The following is a 23,344-nucleotide window of genomic DNA, read 5'->3' on the forward strand; positions in this document are numbered from 1 at the left end:
ATTGACAGCATGTATGAGTGAATCTATAGGTAAGTGATTAGATGTGTGTATACATCTATGAATCACTGAGTGGATTTTTAGATACTTGTATTGCTGTGACAATGGATTTAAATATGATACTCTGTATTTTACAAACAGTGATGAAAAATTGTAATAGTGTATGAAAAGGTGTATGTGATTGTCACGTGGATGATGTCATCAGTGATGTCATCAGTGATGTCATTTGAGATGTCATCAGTGATGTCACTGACCATGTCATGAATGATCTAATATGTGACATCATCAGCAGTGGATTGCGGGTGCGCAAAATATAGTTAGTACAACTAACTATATAGGAGCAATTTCATTGGTTTTGTATGAGTAAAATGTCCAGCTAACTATAACACCACTAAAACTTATAGTTTTTTTAATGAATTTCAAAGGTTTTTTAAAAACGAATTCCTAACTATATAACTCCTGAAACCTATGGTTTTTTCAGTGAATTTCAAAGGTTTTTTTAAATGCTAATTCCTAACTATATAAGGCCTGAAACCTATGGTTTTTTCAGTGAATTTCAAAGGTTTTTTAAATGCTGATTCCTAACTATATAAGGCCTGAAACCTATGGTTTTTTCAGTGAATTTCAAAGGTTTTTTAAATGCTAATTCCTAACTATAACTGGTGTGTAACCTATGGTTTTTTCAGTGAATATATATATATAAAATTTCTATGGCAAATTGAAACCCCTCATTTTGTTCCTTTTCAAATTAAATGTATTAAGTGTTACCACTTTATTCCAATCAAGATGACTTCAGGTGTGCCATACTTTTGTCATAAGTAAGACTGTTAGCGTTCTAGTTGTTCTTTAGAACACTCTGGGACATTCTGTCATTGGGCTATAGTTGGGCTACATCTGGCTGATATTTGGGCTACATTTGGGCTCTTTTGTCTCTAGTGGCCATCTTGGGAGACTGCATATCAGAATTTTTTTAATGAAATATAAGAGGATTTGAGAAGTCACTCAAAATGTGCCCTAATTTTTCTTTCTTCAGCACTAATCATAATTTCTACGGCAAAATGAACCCCCTCATTTTGTTCCTTTGCAAATTAAATGTTTTAAGTGTTAACACTTTACTCCAATCAAGATGACTTCAGGTGTGCCATACTTTTGTCATAAGTAAGACTGTTAGCGCTCTAGTTGTTCTTTAGAACACTCCGGGACATTCTGTCATTGGGCTATAGTTGGGCTACATCTGGCTGATATTTGGGCTACATTTGTTTTTTTTGTCTCTGGTGGCCATGTTTGGGCTACATTGGGCTACATTTGGGCTCTAACATATATATATAGCCCAATGTAGCCCAATATATATTTTTTCAAAGTTAATTTTCGTAAAAACCACTGGAGCACATATCTTAAGACATAGCAAAGGCACATCGAGCTACCAGTCCCTACAATTTTGCCAAGTTTGGTGGAAAACCATTCAGCCGTTCGGGCTAAAAGTGAGTCCAACCACCCTATGGAAATTAACATGGGGAAAACACGTTTTGGGACCCCCCTTTTATCTCGGCCCCCGCTTGACGAATCCCCCCCAAACTTTCAGGGAAGGAGCAGAGCGCCGCTAGGCAAAGTTAAGGAAAATTTCAGGAATATTCCTCAACCGGCGCAAAAGTTATTCCCAATAGAATGTTGCGATTTCCCTATGGAAAACAATCCTACCTATATATACCTACTGGCTATCGCCAGTAGGTCATAAAATTTCTATGGCAAAATGAAACCCCTCATTTTGTTCCTTTTCAAATTAAATGTATTAAGTGTTACCACTTTATTCCAATCAAGATGACTTCAGCTGTGCCATACTTTTGTCATAAGTAAGACTGTTAGCGTTCTAGTTGTTCTTTAGAACATTCTGGGACATTATGTCATTGGGCTATAGTTGGGCTACATCTGGCTGATATTTGGGCTACATTTGGGCTCTTTTGTCTCTGGTGGCCATCTTGGGAGACTGCATATCAGAATATTTTTAATGAAATATAAGAGGATTTGAGAAGTCACTCAAAATGTTCCCCAATTTTTCTTTCTTCAGCACTAATCATAATTTCTATGGCAAAATGAACCCCCTCATTCTGTTCCTTTGCAAATTAAATGTTTTAAGTGTTAACACTTTATTCCAATCAAGATGACTTCAGGTGTGCCATACTTTTGTCATAAGTAAGACTGTTAGCGCTCTAGTTGTTCTTTAGAACACTCTGGGACATTCTGTCATTGGGCTATAGTTGGGCTACATCTGGCTGATATTTGGGCTACATTTGTTTTTTTTTGTCTCTGGTGGCCATCTTTGGGCTACATTGGGCTACATTTGGGCTCTAACCTATATATAGCCCAATGTAGCCCAATATATATTTTTTCAAAGTTAATTTTCGTAAAAACCACTGGAGCACATATCTTGAGACATAGCAAAGGCACATCGGGCTACCAGTCCCTACAATTTTGCCAAGTTTGGTGGAAAACCATTCAGCCGTTCGGGCTAAAAGTGAGTCCATCCGCCCTATGGAAATTAACATGGGGAAAACACGTTTTGGGACCCCCCTTTTATCTCGGCCCCCGCTTGACGAATCCCCCCCAAACTTTAAGGGAAGGAGCGGAGCGCCGCGAGGCAAAGTTAAGAAAAATTTCAGGAAGGTTCCTCAACCGGCGCCAAAGTTATTCCCAATAGAATGTTGCACTTTCCCTATGGAAAACAATCCTAACTATATATACCTACTGGCTATCGCCAGTAGGTAATATATATATATATATATATATATATATATATATATATATATATATATATATATATCTAATATGAACGCTTAGGGCAGAAGGTTACCCCTTAACCAGGTTTAGAATTCAGTGAAATTAAAGTTAGGTTGAATAATCAAGTGCAGTTCTGTAAATCCTTATGTTGTATATTTAGTTTTGTAAGTTTACCTCCTATTATTTCTTTTAAATCGTGAAGGGACTCAAAAAATAAGCAAGGCAATTTGAAAAATAAAATATCTCCTTCGTTAGTAATTTCAGCCCCTATTCCGATTGATGTCTATTTAAATGTTCTTGGGTTTAGAACATAATCCTCCTGCGCTCTAGCTGAGAATATTTGATATATTATCTGATATATATATATATATATATACACACACACACACACACACACACATATATATATATATATATATAAGTTTCAGCATCTATCTCTAAACTGCCTTTTCCAATTGAGGGGGTGTTGCACAGGGCTAGGAGCAGACAGGATAGTTAATCATCGGTTAAAGTGGCAGCAGTGGGGAATTTATCTTGTGAGCCGCTGAACCCTACTCGAAACTTGTATTGTCTCAGATTTGTCTTCGTGCATCGAGAGTAATTCATTACTCACCTGCAAGGGCTGTCACGAACCCCAGCCGCTGCAATCATAGCTTCTTCAGTACTCTTGACAAGTCTGTGGGGAAACTGCTATTTTATTATTGTTCTCTCTTACCTGAAAATAGAGGTGCTTTGTTTAATACATAATTTCTTGTAATTTAACACTTGAACCATTGGAACCTAGATTGATTATTTGGGAATTCCTTCTGGGGAAGTGTACATCAATCTGAATAGGACATTGTTACGTTCATGTGTTTTTCTGCTCAAAGATGAAATATAAAATCTTTAAAACCCCGTAGGCAAATTCAAAGTCATTTGGGAGTTGAAATCCCGCGCATTAATCTCTTCACAGTCACCAGGAGCCAGTATCAGTCAGACTGGATATCTAGTGCCACCGCCGACCGTGGCACCAGAATCTTTATCATCCTCTGCTTCCGCACAGTTTATGTTGCTGTTCAAATTGTTTATTTGTTCTCTTTTGCTCCAGCGCCGTTGGCTGGCTAAACATAAAGCCTTATTATAAGCTAATAAATACATGTTGTGACCTGAGGCATAATGCATAGGATAATGTCTTAAATGAACACTCTTCTGATAGTGTTTTATTCATGTGAAGTCAGTGATTCTGGAAGCCTATATTGAAGGTGTGTCTGCCTTACAGATTCGTTCTTGTTAATCCGGACTTGTTTTCCGGAAGTGTATGGTCTCCGGGTGGAGCAGTCTCAGTGTCTGAGAGGAAAGCTGGGCGAGTGTGACTGAATGGAATACCAGGAGCTGCACAGGGGCACTGTAATGTTTCCAAGTCATGGAACATTCAATTGTCTCGGATCGCATAGGGGGTGGCGACCACTAACCTCCATGTGCCTAACATTAGTGGGAGTGCCTGGCGTATGCCTGTATTGAAAGGAATAAAGAGCCCGGGGTTACAGGCGTGGTTAGTTGTCTGGCCACTAAAATACTGGAGACTCTGTGTGGTCATTTGAATGCATGCTGGGGGGGGGGCTTATCACCAACACCACATTGGTTACAAGAGTGGCCATAGTACCCACAGTGTGCCTGCCCATCCCCAAACCCAGCGGCACCCGTGAGGCCCCAGCTCACTGCCCGCTGTCGCCCGCTGCCTCTGTCGCTGCCCGCACGTTGAGCGAAAGGTCACGGCTCACTGCCTGCTGCCTCCGACGTGCGCAGGACAGCGAGAGTGGTGTATTCTCCACTCCTGCCACGTCTCCTCCCGCTCCCCTTGTCTCGAGGGGCCTCACCTTTGCAGCAAGATGTGGGGAGGCGGCCCGACCACCCGTAGCTCGGCTGAGCTACTGCCTTTCCGCTCTGCCGGTCAGGACCACACTGGAAAAACAAAACAAAAGGAGGAACAGTAAAGAATAAATAAAACAAGATACTCTGCATACACACTTCAAAGAGGTTTATAACGCTCCAGAAACAGACCGGAAAAGGCCAAGGTGCACTACAAGCCTTCTGCAGGAGGCCTGCCACCGCTGCTGAGCACCCAGGTCAGTGAAACCTCCTGCCCATCGCTTCCACATTAAGACACTCAGCACCACAGGCTTTTTACTCTGAACTGTAGTTTGGGTGGACCTCCTATCTACCGCCGCGGCACGCCACCTCCATCCTCATGGCGTCAGTTCCCCAACTAGAGCCCTTCACTATCACAGGGCTGCCACCCTCCCAAGCTGCGCAATGGAAGGCGTGGGTCGAACGCCTAGAAACATACTTTGAAGCCGTTAGGATCCCTGCTGCACGCAGACACCCCATGCTTCTTGACTTAGGAGGGGCTAACATTCACAACATTTCAAAGACCGTAGCTGAAGCAGGTCCCCTGCGGAACTACGCCACCCTTAGGGACGCCATCACAGCGCACTTTGAGCTGTACGCCAACCCTGACTATGAGCGGTTTCTCCTACACTAAGCGCGACAGACAGCTGCCAGATGAATCAGTAGATGGCTTCTATGGGCGGTTCAGAGAGCTGGCCAGCACCTGCATCCTTCCAGATTAAGACGACTAAGTCAGAGCCCAGTTCTTTCAAGGGTGTACCTCCTCCAAATTGCGTGAGCGCATCCTGCAAGGACACATCATGTCAATGAGAGACATCTTGACGCTAGGGCGTTCATAAGAGCTATTCAAAGCCCGGGCGGCTCACATGGACCCACACTCCTCAACTCCCATCAAGGAAGAACCAGTCAATGCCATCCAAACTGAGACGCGCGGAGGAAAGCCAAAGTCAACCAAACCGCCTTTGAACCCTACGAAACAAGGACCACAGAGTTGCAGGTGCAGATGGTGTGGAGGCCGGTACCCCCACAACAGAACCTGCCCCACTAATGGCAAAACATGCAGTGCGTACGGTAAGCAAAACCACTTCTCCAAAGTATGGGCTCTTTGCAAGGACGACGGTTCAGAGGCCCGCAGAAAATGGTGCGCACAGTAGAGCCACATCCGGAATATATGTTGGACATCGACATGGACGAAGATAAAGCAGCCGTCGTCCATGTGGTGAGAACACTAGATACTCTCAAGGCCGCCCGCCAGACCACCCGATGTGCAAAATCGGACTCCAAGACCACCCAGTCGCAGCTCTCATAAACACAGGAGCCACAATCAATCTCATGGCCGCGAACAGTCTACCTAACCCGCCAGCACTTCGAAACACCAGCATGCAAGTGTACACTTTTGCCAGCAGCTCACCACTGAGGCTTTGTGGCGTGTTTCAGGCAGACCTATCTCATGACTCTACACATCAAAGAGCAAAAGTCTATTATCACAAGAAGGATCCGGGTTCCTGCTCAGCTCAAGATCTCAACCTCATACAATTTGCAATTGACGTGCATGCACATGATCTAGACCGCCTGTTGCAGGACTTCACACCAATGTTCAATGGAATTGGGTGCTTTAAAGGTTTAGCCATCCATCTGCACATTGACAGGTCATTGCCCCGATAGTCCTCAGGCATCGAATTATCGCTTTTCATTTCCGAGCAAAGGTGGAAGGTGAGCTCAGACTTCTAGAGAAAGCTGGCATCATTGAACGTGTACACGGATCCACACCATGGGTATCCCCCATCGTGGTGGCGAAGAAGCCCAAACAGCCAGACGCCGTGAGCATATGTGTTGACATAAGAGTCCCGAATTTAGTGATCAAGCGGGAATGCCACCTCACACCGACCGTAGATGACATAATTGGCGAGCTGGCAGGCTCTAAATGGTTCTCCAAAATGGACCTCCGGTCCGGCTACCATCCAATACCGCTACACCTGGATTCCTGCCGTACTGTGGAGAATGGGCTTTGATAGCATACGCCAGCCACACGCTCACACCAACAGAGCAGCAATACTCACAGAGCGTCAGGCGATTGCGATCCTATGGGGCTGTTGACACTTCTACATCTACTTATATGGTCACCCATTCGCTGTTATCACAGACCACAAGCCATTTGCTACCCTATTTCAAGGATCTTCATCACAACGCCCCCCCGCCACAAGGATTGAGAAATAGATACTGCAACTGCAAGAATTCCAGTTCACTGTGGAATACTGACCCGTTGTCCGAAACATTGCTGATTTCCTATCCAGGCATGCCCGGCCAACCACGCCTCCTGAAGCCACGGAAGCAGCAGCAACTGAAGACTACATGATGGTCGTGGATAGATCCAGACCCCTTCCGATATCCCTGGAAGATGTCGTAGCAGCAACTCCGAGCGATGACTGCCTACAGATCACCATCAAAGCTGTCACCACTTTATACTTGCGAACGCTGCAAAATCCAACATCTCTCCACACAGAGATGGGCCAGTTGATTCTGAAAGCCCTGTATCAAGTCTGCCAGGAACTGTCCGTGACCAGCGATGGATGTCTCCTCAGAGGCCCACCCCTCATATTGCCCGAAGACCTTGCATAGAAGGATGCACTCCTAGCGCATGAAGCCCACCAAGAAATCGTTCAATCTAAAACCGGCTCAGGAGCAATGTCTGGATCCCGGGTTTAGACCAGAAGGTAGAAGCGGTTGTGCGCAACTGCCCCGTCTGCCTTGCCACAGGCCCACCAGACCTGCCAGCGCCAGTCATCACTGAGGCAGACCCCAGTGTCCCATGGCAGAGCGTGAGCGTCGACTTTGGTAGCCTCCCCGGAGGAAGACGCATGCTGGTCGTCGTGGACGACTACTCTCGCTACCCGGAGATGGGAATAGTAACAACAAGGTCCGCAGCAGAGGTGGCCCTGAAGCTAGAGAAGCTCATGGCAACCCATGGACTGTTCAGAGAAATTTGCACCGACAACGGACCTCCTTTCAACAGCTCCGAGCTGACGGACTACCTACCATCCCACAACATCAAGCACCGCCAGATAACCCCTCGATGGCCTCAAGCCAATGGAGAAGGAGACGGCCTGATGAGAACCCTTACCAAAGTGATCCAAATTGCAATGGTTGAGAGTCGCAACACGGAACAAGCGTACCAGTTCTTAAGAGAGTACCGGCTCACACCCCACTGCACTACATTCATATCCCCAGGCAAGCTATGTTTTGACTGGTCAGTGACTGATACCATTCCACACCACCCCGCGTGGGAAGAAGCAACCAATCTTCCTAATCAGTCAGATGCTGAAGGGCCTGTACCAATGAAGACACCTCCCGGAAACGACGCGCTTGAAAGCGCCCTGTCCTAGAGGGCGACCAAGTGCTAGTGCAAGGCCGACATCCTGGAAAAAAGTTCTGACTGCTGTTCGAACTGGAACTGTGGGTAGTCGTTGAAGTCAAAGGCACAAAGGTGACAGCAAGGAGAGGCCAAGAGCGTGTGACACGGAATATCTCCCAATTCAAAAAAATCCCAAAGGAAACCCCTCACAGGTTCTCGGTGGCCGGCTGGCCAGATGTTACTGCTGCAATGAACCCTCAAGATACCGACAGTCAGTGCTACCAAGAGCCTGATCCAGGGGCCTTCTCGGAGGACCTGTTTGCAGCACCCCCACTCAGTACCCCCCAAGACTCTGAACTCGTGCCCTTTGCTACCAGCTCCGGGAGTCCAGGAGCAAGAGATGCAGGGAAACAAGGGGAGCCCTCACCAAGATCCCTGGTGAGGGATGGTCAAGGACGCTATTAGCTACGATCACACCCTAAGCCATCTCAGAGAATTAAGACTTTGTGTCCGGCTGACCAGATGGTGACCGACAAGCATGCAGCGGTAACCAGGTATCGGCGTACCCCGAAATCAAGTAAGAGTATGTTGTAACTGTCATATCAGAATCGGGACTACTGTGTGAACTTTGAGTTTTGTTTAATATTTGGGGTTCTACATGTTGGCCTTGTTTGACATTTCCTGGTAAAGGAGGAGTGTAATGTTGCCGAGTCATGAAACATTCCATTGTCTCGAACTGCACAGGGGAAGGCGACCGCTAACCCCTATGTGCGTAACATTAGTGTGACTGACTGGCGTATGCCAGTATTGAAAGTAATAAAGAGCCTGGGCCTCCGGGCGTGGTTAGCTGTCTGGCCACTACAATACTGGAGACTCTGTGTGGTCATGTAAATGCATGCTGGGATGCTTTATCACCAACACCATAGGCACCTTGGGGGTAAATCTGTGCATTTGTTTTAGTGTTTTGGAGGGCCTGTCTACACGTTGTATTCCCTGCACGTGCATATTCTGCGGTGCGAGTTCAGTTTTTATAAACGACAATGCTTTATTCTAACATTGACCCCTAATTTGAATAGGATCCCATCCAGAGCTATCCATAGGTTATATGACACGAGTGACGGCTTAGGCCGGTGCAAACGTTTTGATAACTGCGTTTTGCCTCATGGAACTTGTATTTTTGGATTCCCAACTAGAGGTACTGGTGTACAAGACCTAGTATGCAAAGTTCTGTTAGCCAAACGGCCTGACCAAGCAACAGCGGTGCACACGTCATAGGGTCATTTGGCAGAATCTTTTTTCCTTTTCAAGAGACTGCTCTTTCAGTATTTTGTTCGCTATTGCTGGGGGGAGTTGGTGCGGTGTAAGGGGCGGGGAAGGGACTCCTATACTCTTTCATGTGCACCAGATATCGTTCTCCCAGTCTGTCTGCTATGTCTATCACACAGATTGTATTGCTCTGGAAAGCACACACGAGAACAGGACTCCTGCCACCAAATACATGACTTTTATATGTATCAGAACCTGGACCTGCACCCTGTAAGTCGAGGAGGAGTTGCTGTATCCAAGAGAGTTGGAGAGCCGCCAGAGTCACTTTCCAAGGCTAGCCGGGCCCGTGTAAACTCAGTGTAGGACTTGGACTCAAAGGAGCCAATAAAGCCCCAAATGCAACAACAAAGTATCCCTCTTGGTTTGCGACCTGCTGGGAGGTTTTCCTCCACAGGTCTCAATCTAGACAGCTCAGCACTGAGAAGAGACAATGATTGCTAACTGGTGGAACAAAGTATTATTCATGCATTTAGAGAACTGAGGACCCAATGCATAGGCAAGCCTGGGTAGTGAGTGCTTACGCTCGCCAGCTGTCTTTGAACTGTATTGAGGGTCTCCTCTCTAATCACATTATCACCTATTCTCTTTTCTACATATTTGTACTGTCTGTGCTTACTATCTCTAGTGTTTATAAGGTATGCACAATATAAACTTGCCGATTTGTCAAGGTAAGCACAGGTTTCCTTTTAGAGATTTGTATCAGTGCTCTTTACTTTGAGTAGGAATGCAATGAGACAGCTTCAATTTTTAAAAACATGTACAATTATTTTAAACACATCTCATATGTAAGTAAAACATACATATTTGCCCTAACACCTGGAACATTCTTCCTTGCTTACACGTGTAACTGCGAGCAGTATTTTATATATAATCTAAAATTACGCAAACATAGGTGTTGTCACCCCCAAAGCATTAAAGGGCGGCACAGTTAGTCTAACTGTTTAAATTACCTTTCGAGTTTAAGGCATACCATGTTCCTGTTAGTAAGATATTCTGCACCAAAGGTCATGTGTTATGATGGGTTCTAAATGTGAATAATGCTCTAGAGTAACTAGCACTCGCAGAAGCATAGTATGTACAATGATCTGAAGTAGCAGCTCTGTTTTTCATGAAAAAGTATTCTGTGTTTTTGTTCTCTTCTACAATGTTAACAGTCGTGATACCAACCTTAATCCATTGTTGTACAACCTGCGTGGCTATCTGAAACATATTCTTTCATAAACGTAAGCACTAACTCCTTCTCCTGGCACCCCTGCTTGACACTGCCCAAGATTTAGACCCCACATCCGATCATCTCTAAATGTTTGTTTGAGTCTGTGTTCTTGATAATGCCCAAACATGTTACTTCTAAATGCTCTCTGATTGTTTTTGATAAGTCACAGTGTGAATTCTGTAGTATGTCGAGAATTGTGTTTGCAGCTCCTTTCAAAACCATAGGGATTGAACATGTAAAATAAAGTTCACATGTATTAATACCTTATGTGAGTACATTTAGAATATTTAATTGATACCAAATGGAGCTCCTTTTCAGTTCACTCATTCTCATCATGTTGTGTTAAAAATATGCAACAGTTTGACATCATTGCATACTGGAATGACCCTGAGTAGCTGATACAGATTTAGTTAAATCAAATTTCATTTTGAAAATATATTTTATATATTAAATATATTGTGTAAGCAGTGTGTGATATGTGAAACACATTAACAGATATATTTTACGGTATTCAATGTACACTTATCAGCTATACTGAAGGAGACCTTCTTGTGCCTACAATCCTAGCCGCATGAGTTGGCAAGTAGAGTGTTGACTACAGTGAGCAGTGATAGATACAGATGGTTTCCACTCTGCTGATTTAATGTAGTCTACACTTGACAGGATTATGCCAATACCAATACCCTCTTGCATGAAGTTCTTCAAGGTATTCCCAGAGTTATCAATTCCCAATGTATATGCTGTCACATTTACTGATGTATGTGTATATGGTGCAGTGGCAAGTTTTCAACAATATAATACTGATCATGTTTGGTTGTCAATCTCTTTTGAGTAGCTTTAATTATATCAGAGGCGACATTGTATGCTTGTTCGCTCCCTAGTTGGGTAATTCTTAGCTACTGCTATATAAACCTACTCAGTGTTAGCTTGATGCTGTGAAGATAAACATCGGTTTTAGCTAAACTGATGAGAAGAAAAGACAAGAGAGATGAGCACCTGGCCATTTTCTTTTTATAGAACACAGAATATCTTTCTGTGTGAATAGTTCAATCACCTGAAGACTCTACTACTCTGTTTCACTTCCCCCAAAATAGCATCCTTGTTCTCAGAGGTGCAGTTATCTCTACTTGGGGACACATTGGATTTTGTTTGAATTAAGATTACAACAGGTGAAGTAATACCGCTAATTTTCCTAGTATTTTTGATAGGTACACACTAGCAGAATTTGTGTGAAGAAAATACCACAACCTCCACGTTTCGCAGCACAAAACGATCATTATTATGAGGTGTGGAACTTGCTCACTCTGAGAATGCAGTTACCTCTAGAAATTCTGAAGGAGAAACAAGGAATCCGTTTGTTAAATATTTTCAGCATCCAAGAAAGACTCTCTTCTTTCGGTTGATTTTTGGTGGCTTTATGTCTGGTTGGTGCAATCCATTTTGTTCTGCAAATCACCATTTCCTTATATCCACATGATACTATTATGTAGTTGCACTCATACCCTAAATGTAGTTTTTTTCTCTCCGTATTTTTCATGTTATAGATCTATTTGACTGCTTATTTTGTTAAATAAAATTAAATGTTCTCTTAACTTTTTAGCTGAAGAAATTTATCAGAACGCCAGAAATCCCATCAAAACATGTGAGAAACTGGGTTCCGAAGGTACTGGATCAGCGACGGCAAGGCTTGGAGCAATACTTGCAGGTCAGTCTTTTGTGTGTTGATAAGATACAGAAGATGGCCTCATGCTGGAAATGTTTTCTTTCCGCAGTCCACATACGTATGTTAAGAGTTGGCTATCCGAATGACAGAGCGAGATATCTGAGACCTAATAGATGTTGACCTGGCAGAGGGTGGCTTCGGCTTCTGTACACACCAGATACAAGGTGAATGCTTATAAAATAATAATATGATGGTATCTGATACCTGTAAGATTAAGAGCAGTATGTGGGGATCAAGTATTTGTTGAGAGGATGTGGTGAGCAAAGCACACGCATTTATATGTGATTGTCTTCTCAGTATATTCATGACTTCTGGAATGAAGTTCTGTTACATGTTGAAGAAGTAGCCATTATCCAGTTGTCACTAGATCCCCAGGTAACATTACTGGGAGTGGATGATGAAGAGGGGTTATTCTCGTTATCGTCCACCACGAGCAATCTCATCTTGAAATGGTTACTGGTGGCCAGACTAACAATCGTATACAAATTGAAAGCCCCAGACTTAGTTTTATGGTGGACCAATGTTTGTACAACTAATGGCAACAGTGGAAGACCGAATGTACCTCTTCGAAAAGATATGGATTCCCTTCCAGATATACATTAAAAGACAGTCAAGATCAATACTCTCACACCAACCATCACAGCTACTGATGACAGCAGGTATCACACAATCATTACGACGGCCCTCTCTTCAGACTTGAAAGGAAGGTATATACCAGAACAAGAACAAAAACCCTGCCGCCTTAAGGAGACATGGTCCCGTAGAGGGATCCTATTTATTTACAAAAAGCAACATTGGGTATGATCAAAGTCACACGAAGTATTTATCTTCTGACTACATCAATATTTAGAGTTTTGATCATTTTTATTTTCATAGTTATTTTTTTCACAAGTTCTTATAAAAAAGAGAGATTTAATACATACTAACATTCACATATAAATTGATAACATGTGGAGCGAATAACAAAACAAGGAAGTCCCATACATCATAACATTCATAAGACATTCATGGCCACAATCATATCCCAAACAGCTGTGATTTCATAAAGCATTCACTCAGACATTCATACCACACTGTAAACATTCCATTACATCAGTGGGAAACATCAGGTCACAGTATTCAATCAATTATTGACAAGGGTGAGCAAAGGGCACAACAGATGATATTTGGGTCATAGATGGTAATGTTGATCCGGCCCGATGGGAAATTAACGCCAACGCGCGTTTCGGTGTTCCGGCCTATTTAGGCCACACCTTCGTCAGGGCGATGAGTGACCAACCAGTATGGGACAGAGACAGCCAACACATGTGAGATGGTATCGGTTTTCCTAGTAAGCAAGGTCCCGGGAACTAACATCCAATCCGTGGGAGGGTTACAGGAAAAATAGATAGGCCCGATGGAAATCTTAAACGGGAACTACATAGTCTCCTGCATAGTGGTACAGGGACTGGACAGGGCTGCAGTGCCAAATCCTGGGATGATTCCAGTACAGCCTGCGCATAGAACGACGTCCAGATGACTCGTGGACCAATAGTTCCACGTTATCTGTATGCGCAGATGGGTTCAAATAGCTACCCGGCATCAAAATGAAAGCCGAGCGCGGAGGAGAGCCCGACAGTCCGCAGGACTGGACACCTTCGTGGGCAGGGTCTTGTCAGCAAAGGAAGGTATGCATGCATGTAAAGCGTAATTCATAATGGCACTGCTAAAACTAGGTCAATCGGAGCTTTTGGGCAAGCAGGAAATCTAGTTTTCTATTGTCACTTGCAATCAGCTAATTTAGAGGCGTGAAAAGAAATAAGTAAACTGATGTCTGCTATGGCTGCTATAATTATGCAGTTATGGAAAACAAAAGGATCTCTGAACCCCTGGAAAATGATCATAGTGTACATTGATCAAATGTGATTCCTGGTGAAAGTTAAATAAATACAGATTGTCTAATGCTATCTCGTTGTTCATGGAACGAGTTTTAAATATGGCAGGAAATCTCTGTTACCTTTGAGCTTCAGTATCTTTGTATATCAAGGGTAGTGATGTAGAATAGGAGGCTAGAAAGAATGGGTTCTCGTCGACTTTGGATGCAACCTTTCCCATCTATACGTTATGGTTAAATACATAGCTTTTATGTCCAATTTAAAGCATGCTCACATCTATTGATCTGTATGTCGTGCTCACTTTAACTTACTACACAAATACCCTGCTGCAAAAAGTCCTTGACTAAGAGAAAACACTTAAGTGTACATATTGACAGCAACTAGCGTACCAGTTCCCCTGCTACTTGCAAAAAAGGTGCGTTGTTCCAAAATGTTGGCCTAGAGCGGTCTGACACTGAACAATGATTTTTGTTGCCGTGTAGTGACTCCACCCCAATGTTTGCTCGAAAATGGCCATGAGAAACTTAGTTTGTTCACTTTTGTTTATAGTTCATGATAATAAATTAAAGAAAACTGCAAAATAGAGTACCACATGAGTCTTTGTGAGACATATTGAGACCTATACGTTTTCCCCTTAACCTTACCAGATCTGTCGTTTTAAGTTCCTTCCCCTTGGTCTGTTGCCCGTGGGTTGTTTAACAGCAATGTTAACTGTCTGTCATGGGACATCCTAAAGATGGTTCATATTAATAATACTTGCTGGGATTTGTGTTTGCTACTGTACGCTTTAAAGCCAACTGACTTCTTTTTTTGTATTTCTCTTCTCTGATCAGACATCCACAACAGATTATTACAGTCAGCCTGTGTAGTTTAGTTAACATTCAGAAAGATTCTAGTCTTTTTTTAAAAACCTTTCTGAATACTCATGTCGCTCACTTTCAGTGCGTTGTTATTAAAACATAATCGTCGTTAAAAAGCAATCCGAACTATATAATGTAATTCCTGCTGTTACTGGAGATTCACTCCTTGCAACGAATGTTGGCTGAAATTTACCTCCACCCTCAAGGTGGTCTTTCTGGTGTATTGCTGCTGCCGTGTGCTGAGATCTTACTGTAACGTGAATGGAGTAGGAGTTGCAGTTATTTGTAAATCAGAGATAAAATGTGCACTGCCCACAGTTTAATCGGATTCTGTTGGTGTTATCCTGACCCCTACCATAACCATGTACTCCCACGTAACCTGTAATTCCATCCCTTTTTAACCTGAGCAATTATATTTCTCATGTAGCTACTTATACTTTGCACCTAAGATATATCAAGTGTTTTTCTATAGGATTAATATCTGGATTGCAGCCACGCCGCCAGAATAGTAGGGTAATCACTTTGCCTGAATGTGTTTTTTCTGTCTTGGTTTTTGAAGAAACTTCCTCAGTGGTGGCTGGTGGGGTTTGAAAGCGGGAGGGGGCTTAGACCAAGTCATATATCCGTAAGAGAGCCCGACGTTTCATAGTCCCCCCCTTACCTCCAGAAGATTTGTAAACATTGTCATATGTAGATTCAAGTTTCAGTACTATTTCTTTGATAAATGGTCCAAAAATACTGTTCTTATATTCATTAATAAAGGAAAACTCATAGAACTTTGTTTTTTTGCTCGTTGTTTGTTTAGCATATTACTCTTGTACAATGTATGCGTTGACCCGAATCACTTACATACCACAATTGAGAGCTGAGCCCTGGAGTTCAGGCTGAGGGCGGTGCCTGTCAGTGAGTCAAAAAGGCGTTCAGAATACATGGTCATCCAATTGTTGGCCTCTCTGCAGAGGCACAGAGCAATGATCACGCATTCTAGTGTGTTTCTGTGACAATGCACATGATGGAAGTATAATGTTGCCAAGTTATTAGTGCCAATATCTGCCCCTCCTGCGCACCTCCACTTGACCTGCTTGTCATTACTACGTGGCCTGACCTGCAATTTATCACAGACATAGCATTGTTTTCTATTTGACAGAGAACCCATACTGGTGCCATGTTAGTATCATGTATGTTTGCTGCGGTTTCAATTCTTTGCCACTAAGCAGTTAAATAACCCCGCAGCGTTGATGTCTTCTTCTATAAAAGAACGAGCCTGGCCTGCATTCACTTCTACTAAGCCATACTGCCTTTTTCGACTCTTTCGCTCCTCCCCTGCCACACTTGATTTTGTCACCTGAGCACCGTGAAACAATGGTACTCTCGTCAGCTATACATTAATTAAACAATATCACCATTTCACAAATAACATTAAATTGCACAGTGTGACACACATAACAGAGCAGGCAACAATCCACCACATCTCTTTAGAGCAGTACTTCACAACGTGGCCAAACTTTAACCGTGAGCACTGCGTTTTATTTTCTATACCTGACATACGCTGGTTGTTTCTTGGCAGTGTGGTAGCTAACGATGATTCGGGTTAGGCCGCATAAAACTCTGACTGTCTGTTGTAAAGTATGCAGCTAAGAAGTTTAAATCTGACTTGCATATGGAATCTCAGTCTGGATTTGCTATTGCGGGGACCGTGCTCTGGTGATGGAAACTAGCCAACGTGAATCTAAGCAATTCTGAAGCATCTCTCGTGTTGTTTTCAGTATGAGAGAAGCTGCAGGATTGGTTTGAGCAGGCTAACCCAGCACTCATTTTGAGGCTGGTGGCATGTACCTGCAATCCCCCGGCAGTTTAACATCGCTGGGATTGATGTGTCTGAAGTGCGCATGTCCGGCTGGCCGAGCAACACAGCCGGCAAAATCCGACATGCACACTCTGCACTGGCAGGCTTGGCAAGTCATCCTGCTGCAACCGCCAATCAGCAAGATTCAGCCCCGCCCTGACACTCTCATTAGAACAGCGCGAACTGCGGCACCCCTGCACATGGTAATGACTAGACATCCATTTTACCACCTCCGCCCTTTTGGAGGAAGTGCCACCGACTTGATATGTTATTTTCTTCTGCTCAGCTCTCATGTCTTTTAACTTTCTGGACAGGTGGCTGACAGTACTTTAGGTAGCCTAAAACTGCTGCGCCCTAACCTGAATAAGATGTTTCGAGAATCTCTCTCCAGAGCATATTGCTCGCATATTTTCTGTTATTAATTGTTATTTTCAGATGTTCCTAGTTCTTATATTCACATAGCAGAAAAAGACAGAAATTAATCTCGCTTCAAATGGTGTCAAGGTGATCAATGCAAGAGGAAGGCGGTGGATTTTTACCCTGTTGACTCTGATTAAAGTTTGATGCCCACATGGTTGATGCAGCTGAACTTAGACATTTTCCTAGCTACTAGTATATGTTTGAGACACTTTTTATGGTCGATTTTTTTTAGATGTTGGATTGTTTTTCTCTCACAGTATACGAGTTTTGCACTGTATTCTCATCACTTGACTGTGCATATTCGACTGAACATTTGTGATTCTGCCCTGATGAGAGGATCATATTGAGAGACGGTAGAGGAATTTTGGAGGAAAAAGAAAATCAAGTGGTGAAAGATGGGTCTTAAATCCAGTCCAGTGCTCTGGGATTTGAATACTTCCATATTCTTATTGCTGTGAATGGGGAGGTGTCTGCAAACTTCAGAGGACAAAACACATTAACCCCTCTGTCAAAACAGGACATTCACATTGTGAAATAATTCATCCATAACAGCAGTAGTTAGGCTCCTCATTATCAATATACAGTTCTCAAATTCCCTATGAAATGCAAAAGACATAACTCTCTTTCAGGAGATCAACTAGTTAACTAAAGATACCCCACGATTGAGGTTTAGGGGCTTTCTGCAATAGTTTTCATAGCTGCTGTTCGTTGATGCTGAGGAGTGGCCTTGCTGGCCAAAACATGTTTAATGTGCATAGATTCTGTAAGGATACTGAAGTAAGTGAGTTTTCTGGTTGTCCATGCATTAGTGAATTCTGTGGCGGTCTTGTTTAAAGCACTGTATGCACGAATAAAACTCCAGACCAGTTTTTGAGTCGATCTTCCCAGACTGACTGTTTTTACCACAGTAATCTGATAGTGCATAGGGATTTAACTCGGTCCTGAACTAACAGCTGGAAAAGAGAATAACCGGGGGCACTGAAATTTTCGGGCCACTGTAGATCCAACTTTCTCTCTTGGTCCTGACGAAGCGCCCTGGATCTTCCCCTGGGATCATTAAAGCACGAAACATGTTGACCAGAACATATGCCCACTAGGGACATATAGTTACCCAGCTACCAAGGGACATAATACCCCTTAAAGCAGTACCATACACTTTGTTTAATAATGACAGAGAGATCGACCTTAATACAAATTAATCACTCTCCCTCCAGCCATTTTTTTTTCACAACAAATTTTATTGGTAGGATCAAGCAAGAAATACGCGTGGTTCCCCACAGTCAGGAGAACACCACCAAGCATCATGTCACTATTTCAGTACAGGACCAAGTGTCTAACCAAGCAGTCAAGAAAAGACAGATATATAGGAACAGCACTATGCCTTCTCCCACCCTTATAAACCCCAACTACCCACTCCTCCCAACTCCATCCCAATGTCCCACCCCACCCCTTTGCACGTGTGTATAAATCGCCGCTGTGTCTCATCATGATAGAAGATTCGTAGCACAATGCAAGAACTAGCCAATAACATAATTCTAGAGGTCTTCCTCCAGTTCCGCTGGAGGGTCAAGAGTCAGCCCCCTATACTCAGCCCACCTCTTCCATATCCTGAAATGTTTGCGGGGGCAACCGCGTGCTTCAAAGATCGGCCGTTCCAGGCCCATGCAAAAGTCTAGTTCGGCCTTCCAAGCACACAGGGGGGGGCCCTCACATCTTTCCAAGCCCGGGCCAGGTCTCTTTTGGCCACCACCAGGCCCAGGAGCAGCAGGTGTCGTTTATACATGTTTCCACCAACCCCCTCTAAGATGTGGAGCAGGCCTAGCCGATGGGTGCGAGGAAGAGTCCAACGCAGTACTTCCGACAGGCAGCCCCACACACTCCTCCAGAAACCTACCAGCCTCGGGCACGACCATAACGTATGAAGCAAACCGCCCACTGCATTCCCACAGCGCAAACATTCCGGGGACTCAATCAAGCCAGCCTTCCACAGTCGTTCACGGGTGAAGTAGGCCCTATGGTGAATTTTGAACTGGATTAGCCTAAACCGCATAGCAATAGCTGCTCCCCTAGGGGACTCCAGAGCCTCCCTCCAGTCATCTTCGTCAAGGGGGCCAACATCAGCTTCCCAAGTCGCCTTTAACGGAAGAAGGGTGGAGGAGCAATGAGTGACCAAAGTCTGATAGATGCGAGAGACTTTCTTATCTCCCAGATCCCCCATAAAGACTTTCGCCTCAATGGGACTAAAATCGGGAAGGGAATCCAAGTTGACAATGCTGGGCATCAGTGCGTGGCGAAGTTGTAAATACCGAAAAAATTGGGACTGGGGCATATCGAACTCAACTCTAAGTGCCTGAAAGGACTTGAGCGTCGTTCCGGACATCACATTGCCCAGTCGCGAAATCCCAATCGCATCCCAGCCGTCGAATCCTGTTAAGGCCGACAACTCAGGTAAGAGACCATTATGCCACAGCGGTGTCTCCGCGGTCAAGCGACCCCACCAGCCCATACGGCGCAAGGCCTGTCTCCATATGGCAAAAACGAGGCAAGTTACCCTCGGCAGACCCCGCCGCAAGCGGGCCGAGTAAAGGACTGTGTGGAGCGTGTTGTCGCCCATCAATGAGCGTTCCAAGGCATAGGCCGGATCCCCTCCGTCGCTATACCACCAGTCGTTTAGGATGAGCAGGTGAGCGGCCTGGTAATAGGATAACAGGTCTGAAGTTGCCAGGCCTCCGCAGTAAGTGGACAAGAAGCACGTACGAAGTGCCACTCTGGCCGTCCCCCCAGCCCATAGAAAACGGCCTAAGATCGAATTAACCTGCCGGAACCACTGGGGTGCAATCGGATAGGGATGATTCTGCAACTGGTACAGGAGACGTGGGAGTGCCACCATCTTAAAAATTGCGGACCTGCCAAATATAGAGAGGGGCATTCGAGACCAAGTCTTGACATCTGACTGTACTCGATCCCAAACTGGCACGGCATTGCGCTCCCAAGCAACGTCCGCCGATCTCGACAGGAACACCCCCAAATATTTCAGGCCGTGCGTAACCACCTGTAGCCCCAGCGTCCAGGGATCTGTCACATCGCACCCATCCAGCACCCAGAGGGTGGATTTACGCAGATTCAAATAGAGACCTGAGACTTCCCCAAATATTTGCATAATTTCCAGTACGCGCGGTCCCGAGCGTTGCAGATCGGTAAGAAAGAAGAGGACATCATCCGCGTAAAGCGCTATCCTATCAGTTAAGCTGTCATTCCATACAAACCCCCGCATTTGCGCATCTATACGTACCCAGGCAGCCAGCGGCTCCATAAGTAGAGCAAAGAGATAGGGGGAGAGCGGGCATCCCTGTCGAGTCCCTCGACCAATTGGGAACGTCTCCGATACCGCCCCCGCAACCCGCACCGAGGCCGTATTGTCAGTGTATAGTAGCCTGATATAGGACAGGAAAACCGGGCCTAGATTTAGTCGGGGCAATAGTGCAAAGAGATATGTCCAGCTGACAGAGTCAAAGGCTTTATTAATGTCCGCTAGCAACAAAGCCGCCCGCTCCCCTGTGGCTCCCATTGCGTCAATCGCCGCCTGTGCGCGTCTGATGTTGTGTCGCGTCGCTCTATGAGGCATGAACCCGGCCTGATCCGGATGCACTAGTTCTGTTATATGCGGGGACAAACGATTCGCTAGAGCTTTAGCCAGAACTTTGGCCTCAAAATTGAGTAAGGAAATGGGGCGATATGAGTCATGCCTCTCCGGGGGTCTACCTGGCTTCTGAAAGACCACGATTTCGGCATTCCCTCCAGCCATTTTTAATACACCTTCTAGGACTTCACTGCCACTTACACCCATGCATCCATACGGCTTCATCAAAAGATCTCCGAAAGAGAGACCCTTCGGGTGACCCATTGGGCATTGCCGCGCCGGCCTGGCGAGGAGCAAAAGCCCAAAGATGATGGTTGACATCCTTCAGGGTGTGTGAGGGCATCAAGATGAGGTTCCAACAGAAAACTGGGCTGTTCCTGGATAGTGTGCGTATGGATCAGTCACTGGGGTGTGATATGGAGGTAGATGGAGACCTACCAAAGGGTATCCATTTTGTTGGATATAGAGGCCTCACACACCTTTGCAGGTGTCATGCTTCATCATAGGCAATGCTCCTCATTGGGTAGGCGGTGCAATCCCCAACGGGCAACGCCTCAAAGAGGGGCTCTTTAGCGGAGATCTTTTTATCCAACTGCCTATTGGTGAAGTGTGGGTGAGGGGCCAGGGAGTTGTAGACACGATGGTGCGTTAAAATGAGGCAAAGGGTACCGGAGAGCAATTTTATTCTGGTGGTCCCTTGCTCCAATTAAAACCAGACAACCAGTCTGTATTAGCTGGGTAATTAGGTTTCCCAGCTCGAGACTGGACTAGAAAGTGAAAGATGTGGTCGACATGTTTCTCGCTATTGGTCCATTGACCCGCGATTCACCAGGACCTATGGTAGTGGTAAAAACTGTCTACAACACTTGATCTGCCAAAGTATCAGTGATTCATTACAATTTGTGTAGGAAAATACCTGTCTTATAATGTTCCTTGCCTATTGGTCAGGATTTATATGCATCGACAGTAACCAGCGGGCCGTCCGCCGGGAGGGAAGCCTCTGTATCTAAGGTTCTCTGCCCCCGTGGTCGGTCGTCTTTGCCTACCCCTCTCCGCTGGTACCGGGTAGTGAATCGGCATCAAGATGAGGACCTTCTGCCCGCCACAATTAGAGTAGCACACAACAAGAGTACATCTTACTTCCCTTCTTTTTCTCTCTCTACTTAGGAACAGTGACTCCCTTTTGGGATAAGTTTAACTTCGGGAGCACGGGTCACCGGACCTTTTGAATAGATCCTAGAGTCCCCCTCTTTTGATAAATAGGAAAAGAGAACAACCCACACCACAGTCCGATAGATGTCACGAGAAGCCCTAATGACTAAGATACCCAGCTCTGTCAATTCTGTGGAAAAGCAGCAACTTAGCAAGGAGAGGTATCACAAACATTATTCCATTTTACTTGAGTGATACTCTTTAATATTTTTTCCCAGTCATTCAAGGAATGGCTGATACCCATGCATTTGTAGTAATAGGTCACTGGGTGCTTTCTACTCATTTCCCAGTTATAATGAAATGAAACCTCATCCCACACACATTAAGCTGTTGACTGACTCACTATTGTAATTGAAGAACGCAGACATGATTACAGAATATTTCACGATTAATAAACCTCAGAACACACAATAGGAGACCCTGTGGGAGGCCTCGAAGGTTGTGATCTGGGGCAAGTTCATAGCTCTTTCCTCTCCATTTTAGGAGGACACTCCTTTCAGGTGGTTGAAAGTAGAGCAAAACCTCTAGCTGCGTGATCAAGAGCGCAACCAGACCTTCCTTCCACATACTCTGACTCTTTCGACAGGTCAGAGGCCACCTGTCATGTGTTACTTGAAATGTGGAATGCTGCCTCTTGTATAGCAAACATAGGTACTGTGCTAAAATGAATACGTTCTGTAGATTGTTGGACTACAGTCTTTTTAAAACATAAGCTTGGAATTATAGTGGTAAGTTTCAGGGCTTGAGAGGGAAACTACAGATCTCTGAATCTCAAGATTGTTTCATGTGCAGATTTTTATAGTGTTTTTTTTTTAATCAAACTATTGTTATTGATTTTGCATGAATGAGCAACAAATGCGTGAACAAAGACCAAATAAACAAAACATTCCACTCGGCTGTGACATCTGGATAAAGGAGCAAATGAACATATGCACTTACATGCCCTGAAGCCCAAAATGCTTCCAGCAAGGACCCCCTATCTTGTGATGCTCTTGAGGGCAACCCCTCGCTTTGCACACCGGTTCCTCCAATTGGGAACACCAATCCATTGCTCTCTGCCAAGCCAACAAGCCTGGGGCGGTGTTCGACTTGCAGTTCTGAGCAATGTCTCTTTTCCCTAGTGGGAAACCCAGCCCCAAAAGATATCTTTCTCAGCCCCTCCCCACAAAGTCTTCCGAAATACCCAGAAGTCCAATCTGTAGTAATCATTCGATAGGTT

At 44.6% G+C, this 23,344-nt stretch overlaps 1 protein-coding gene across 1 annotated transcript in view; it reads left to right on the top strand.

Moving 5' to 3' along the window:
* SNX24 (sorting nexin 24) overlaps positions 1-23,344 on the top strand; it is a 766,047-nt gene that overhangs the window by 400,024 nt on the left and 342,679 nt on the right. Inside the window, exon 3 of the mRNA XM_078675572.1 lies at positions 12,151-12,255. Coding sequence (XP_078531698.1) covers positions 12,151-12,255 — 105 coding nt within the window. The remainder of the gene's footprint in view (positions 1-12,150; positions 12,256-23,344) is intronic.

This window comes from Lissotriton helveticus, chromosome 2_1, assembly GCF_964261635.1.
Source record: "Lissotriton helveticus chromosome 2_1, aLisHel1.1, whole genome shotgun sequence".
NCBI classification, from domain to species: Eukaryota; Metazoa; Chordata; class Amphibia; order Caudata; family Salamandridae; genus Lissotriton; species Lissotriton helveticus.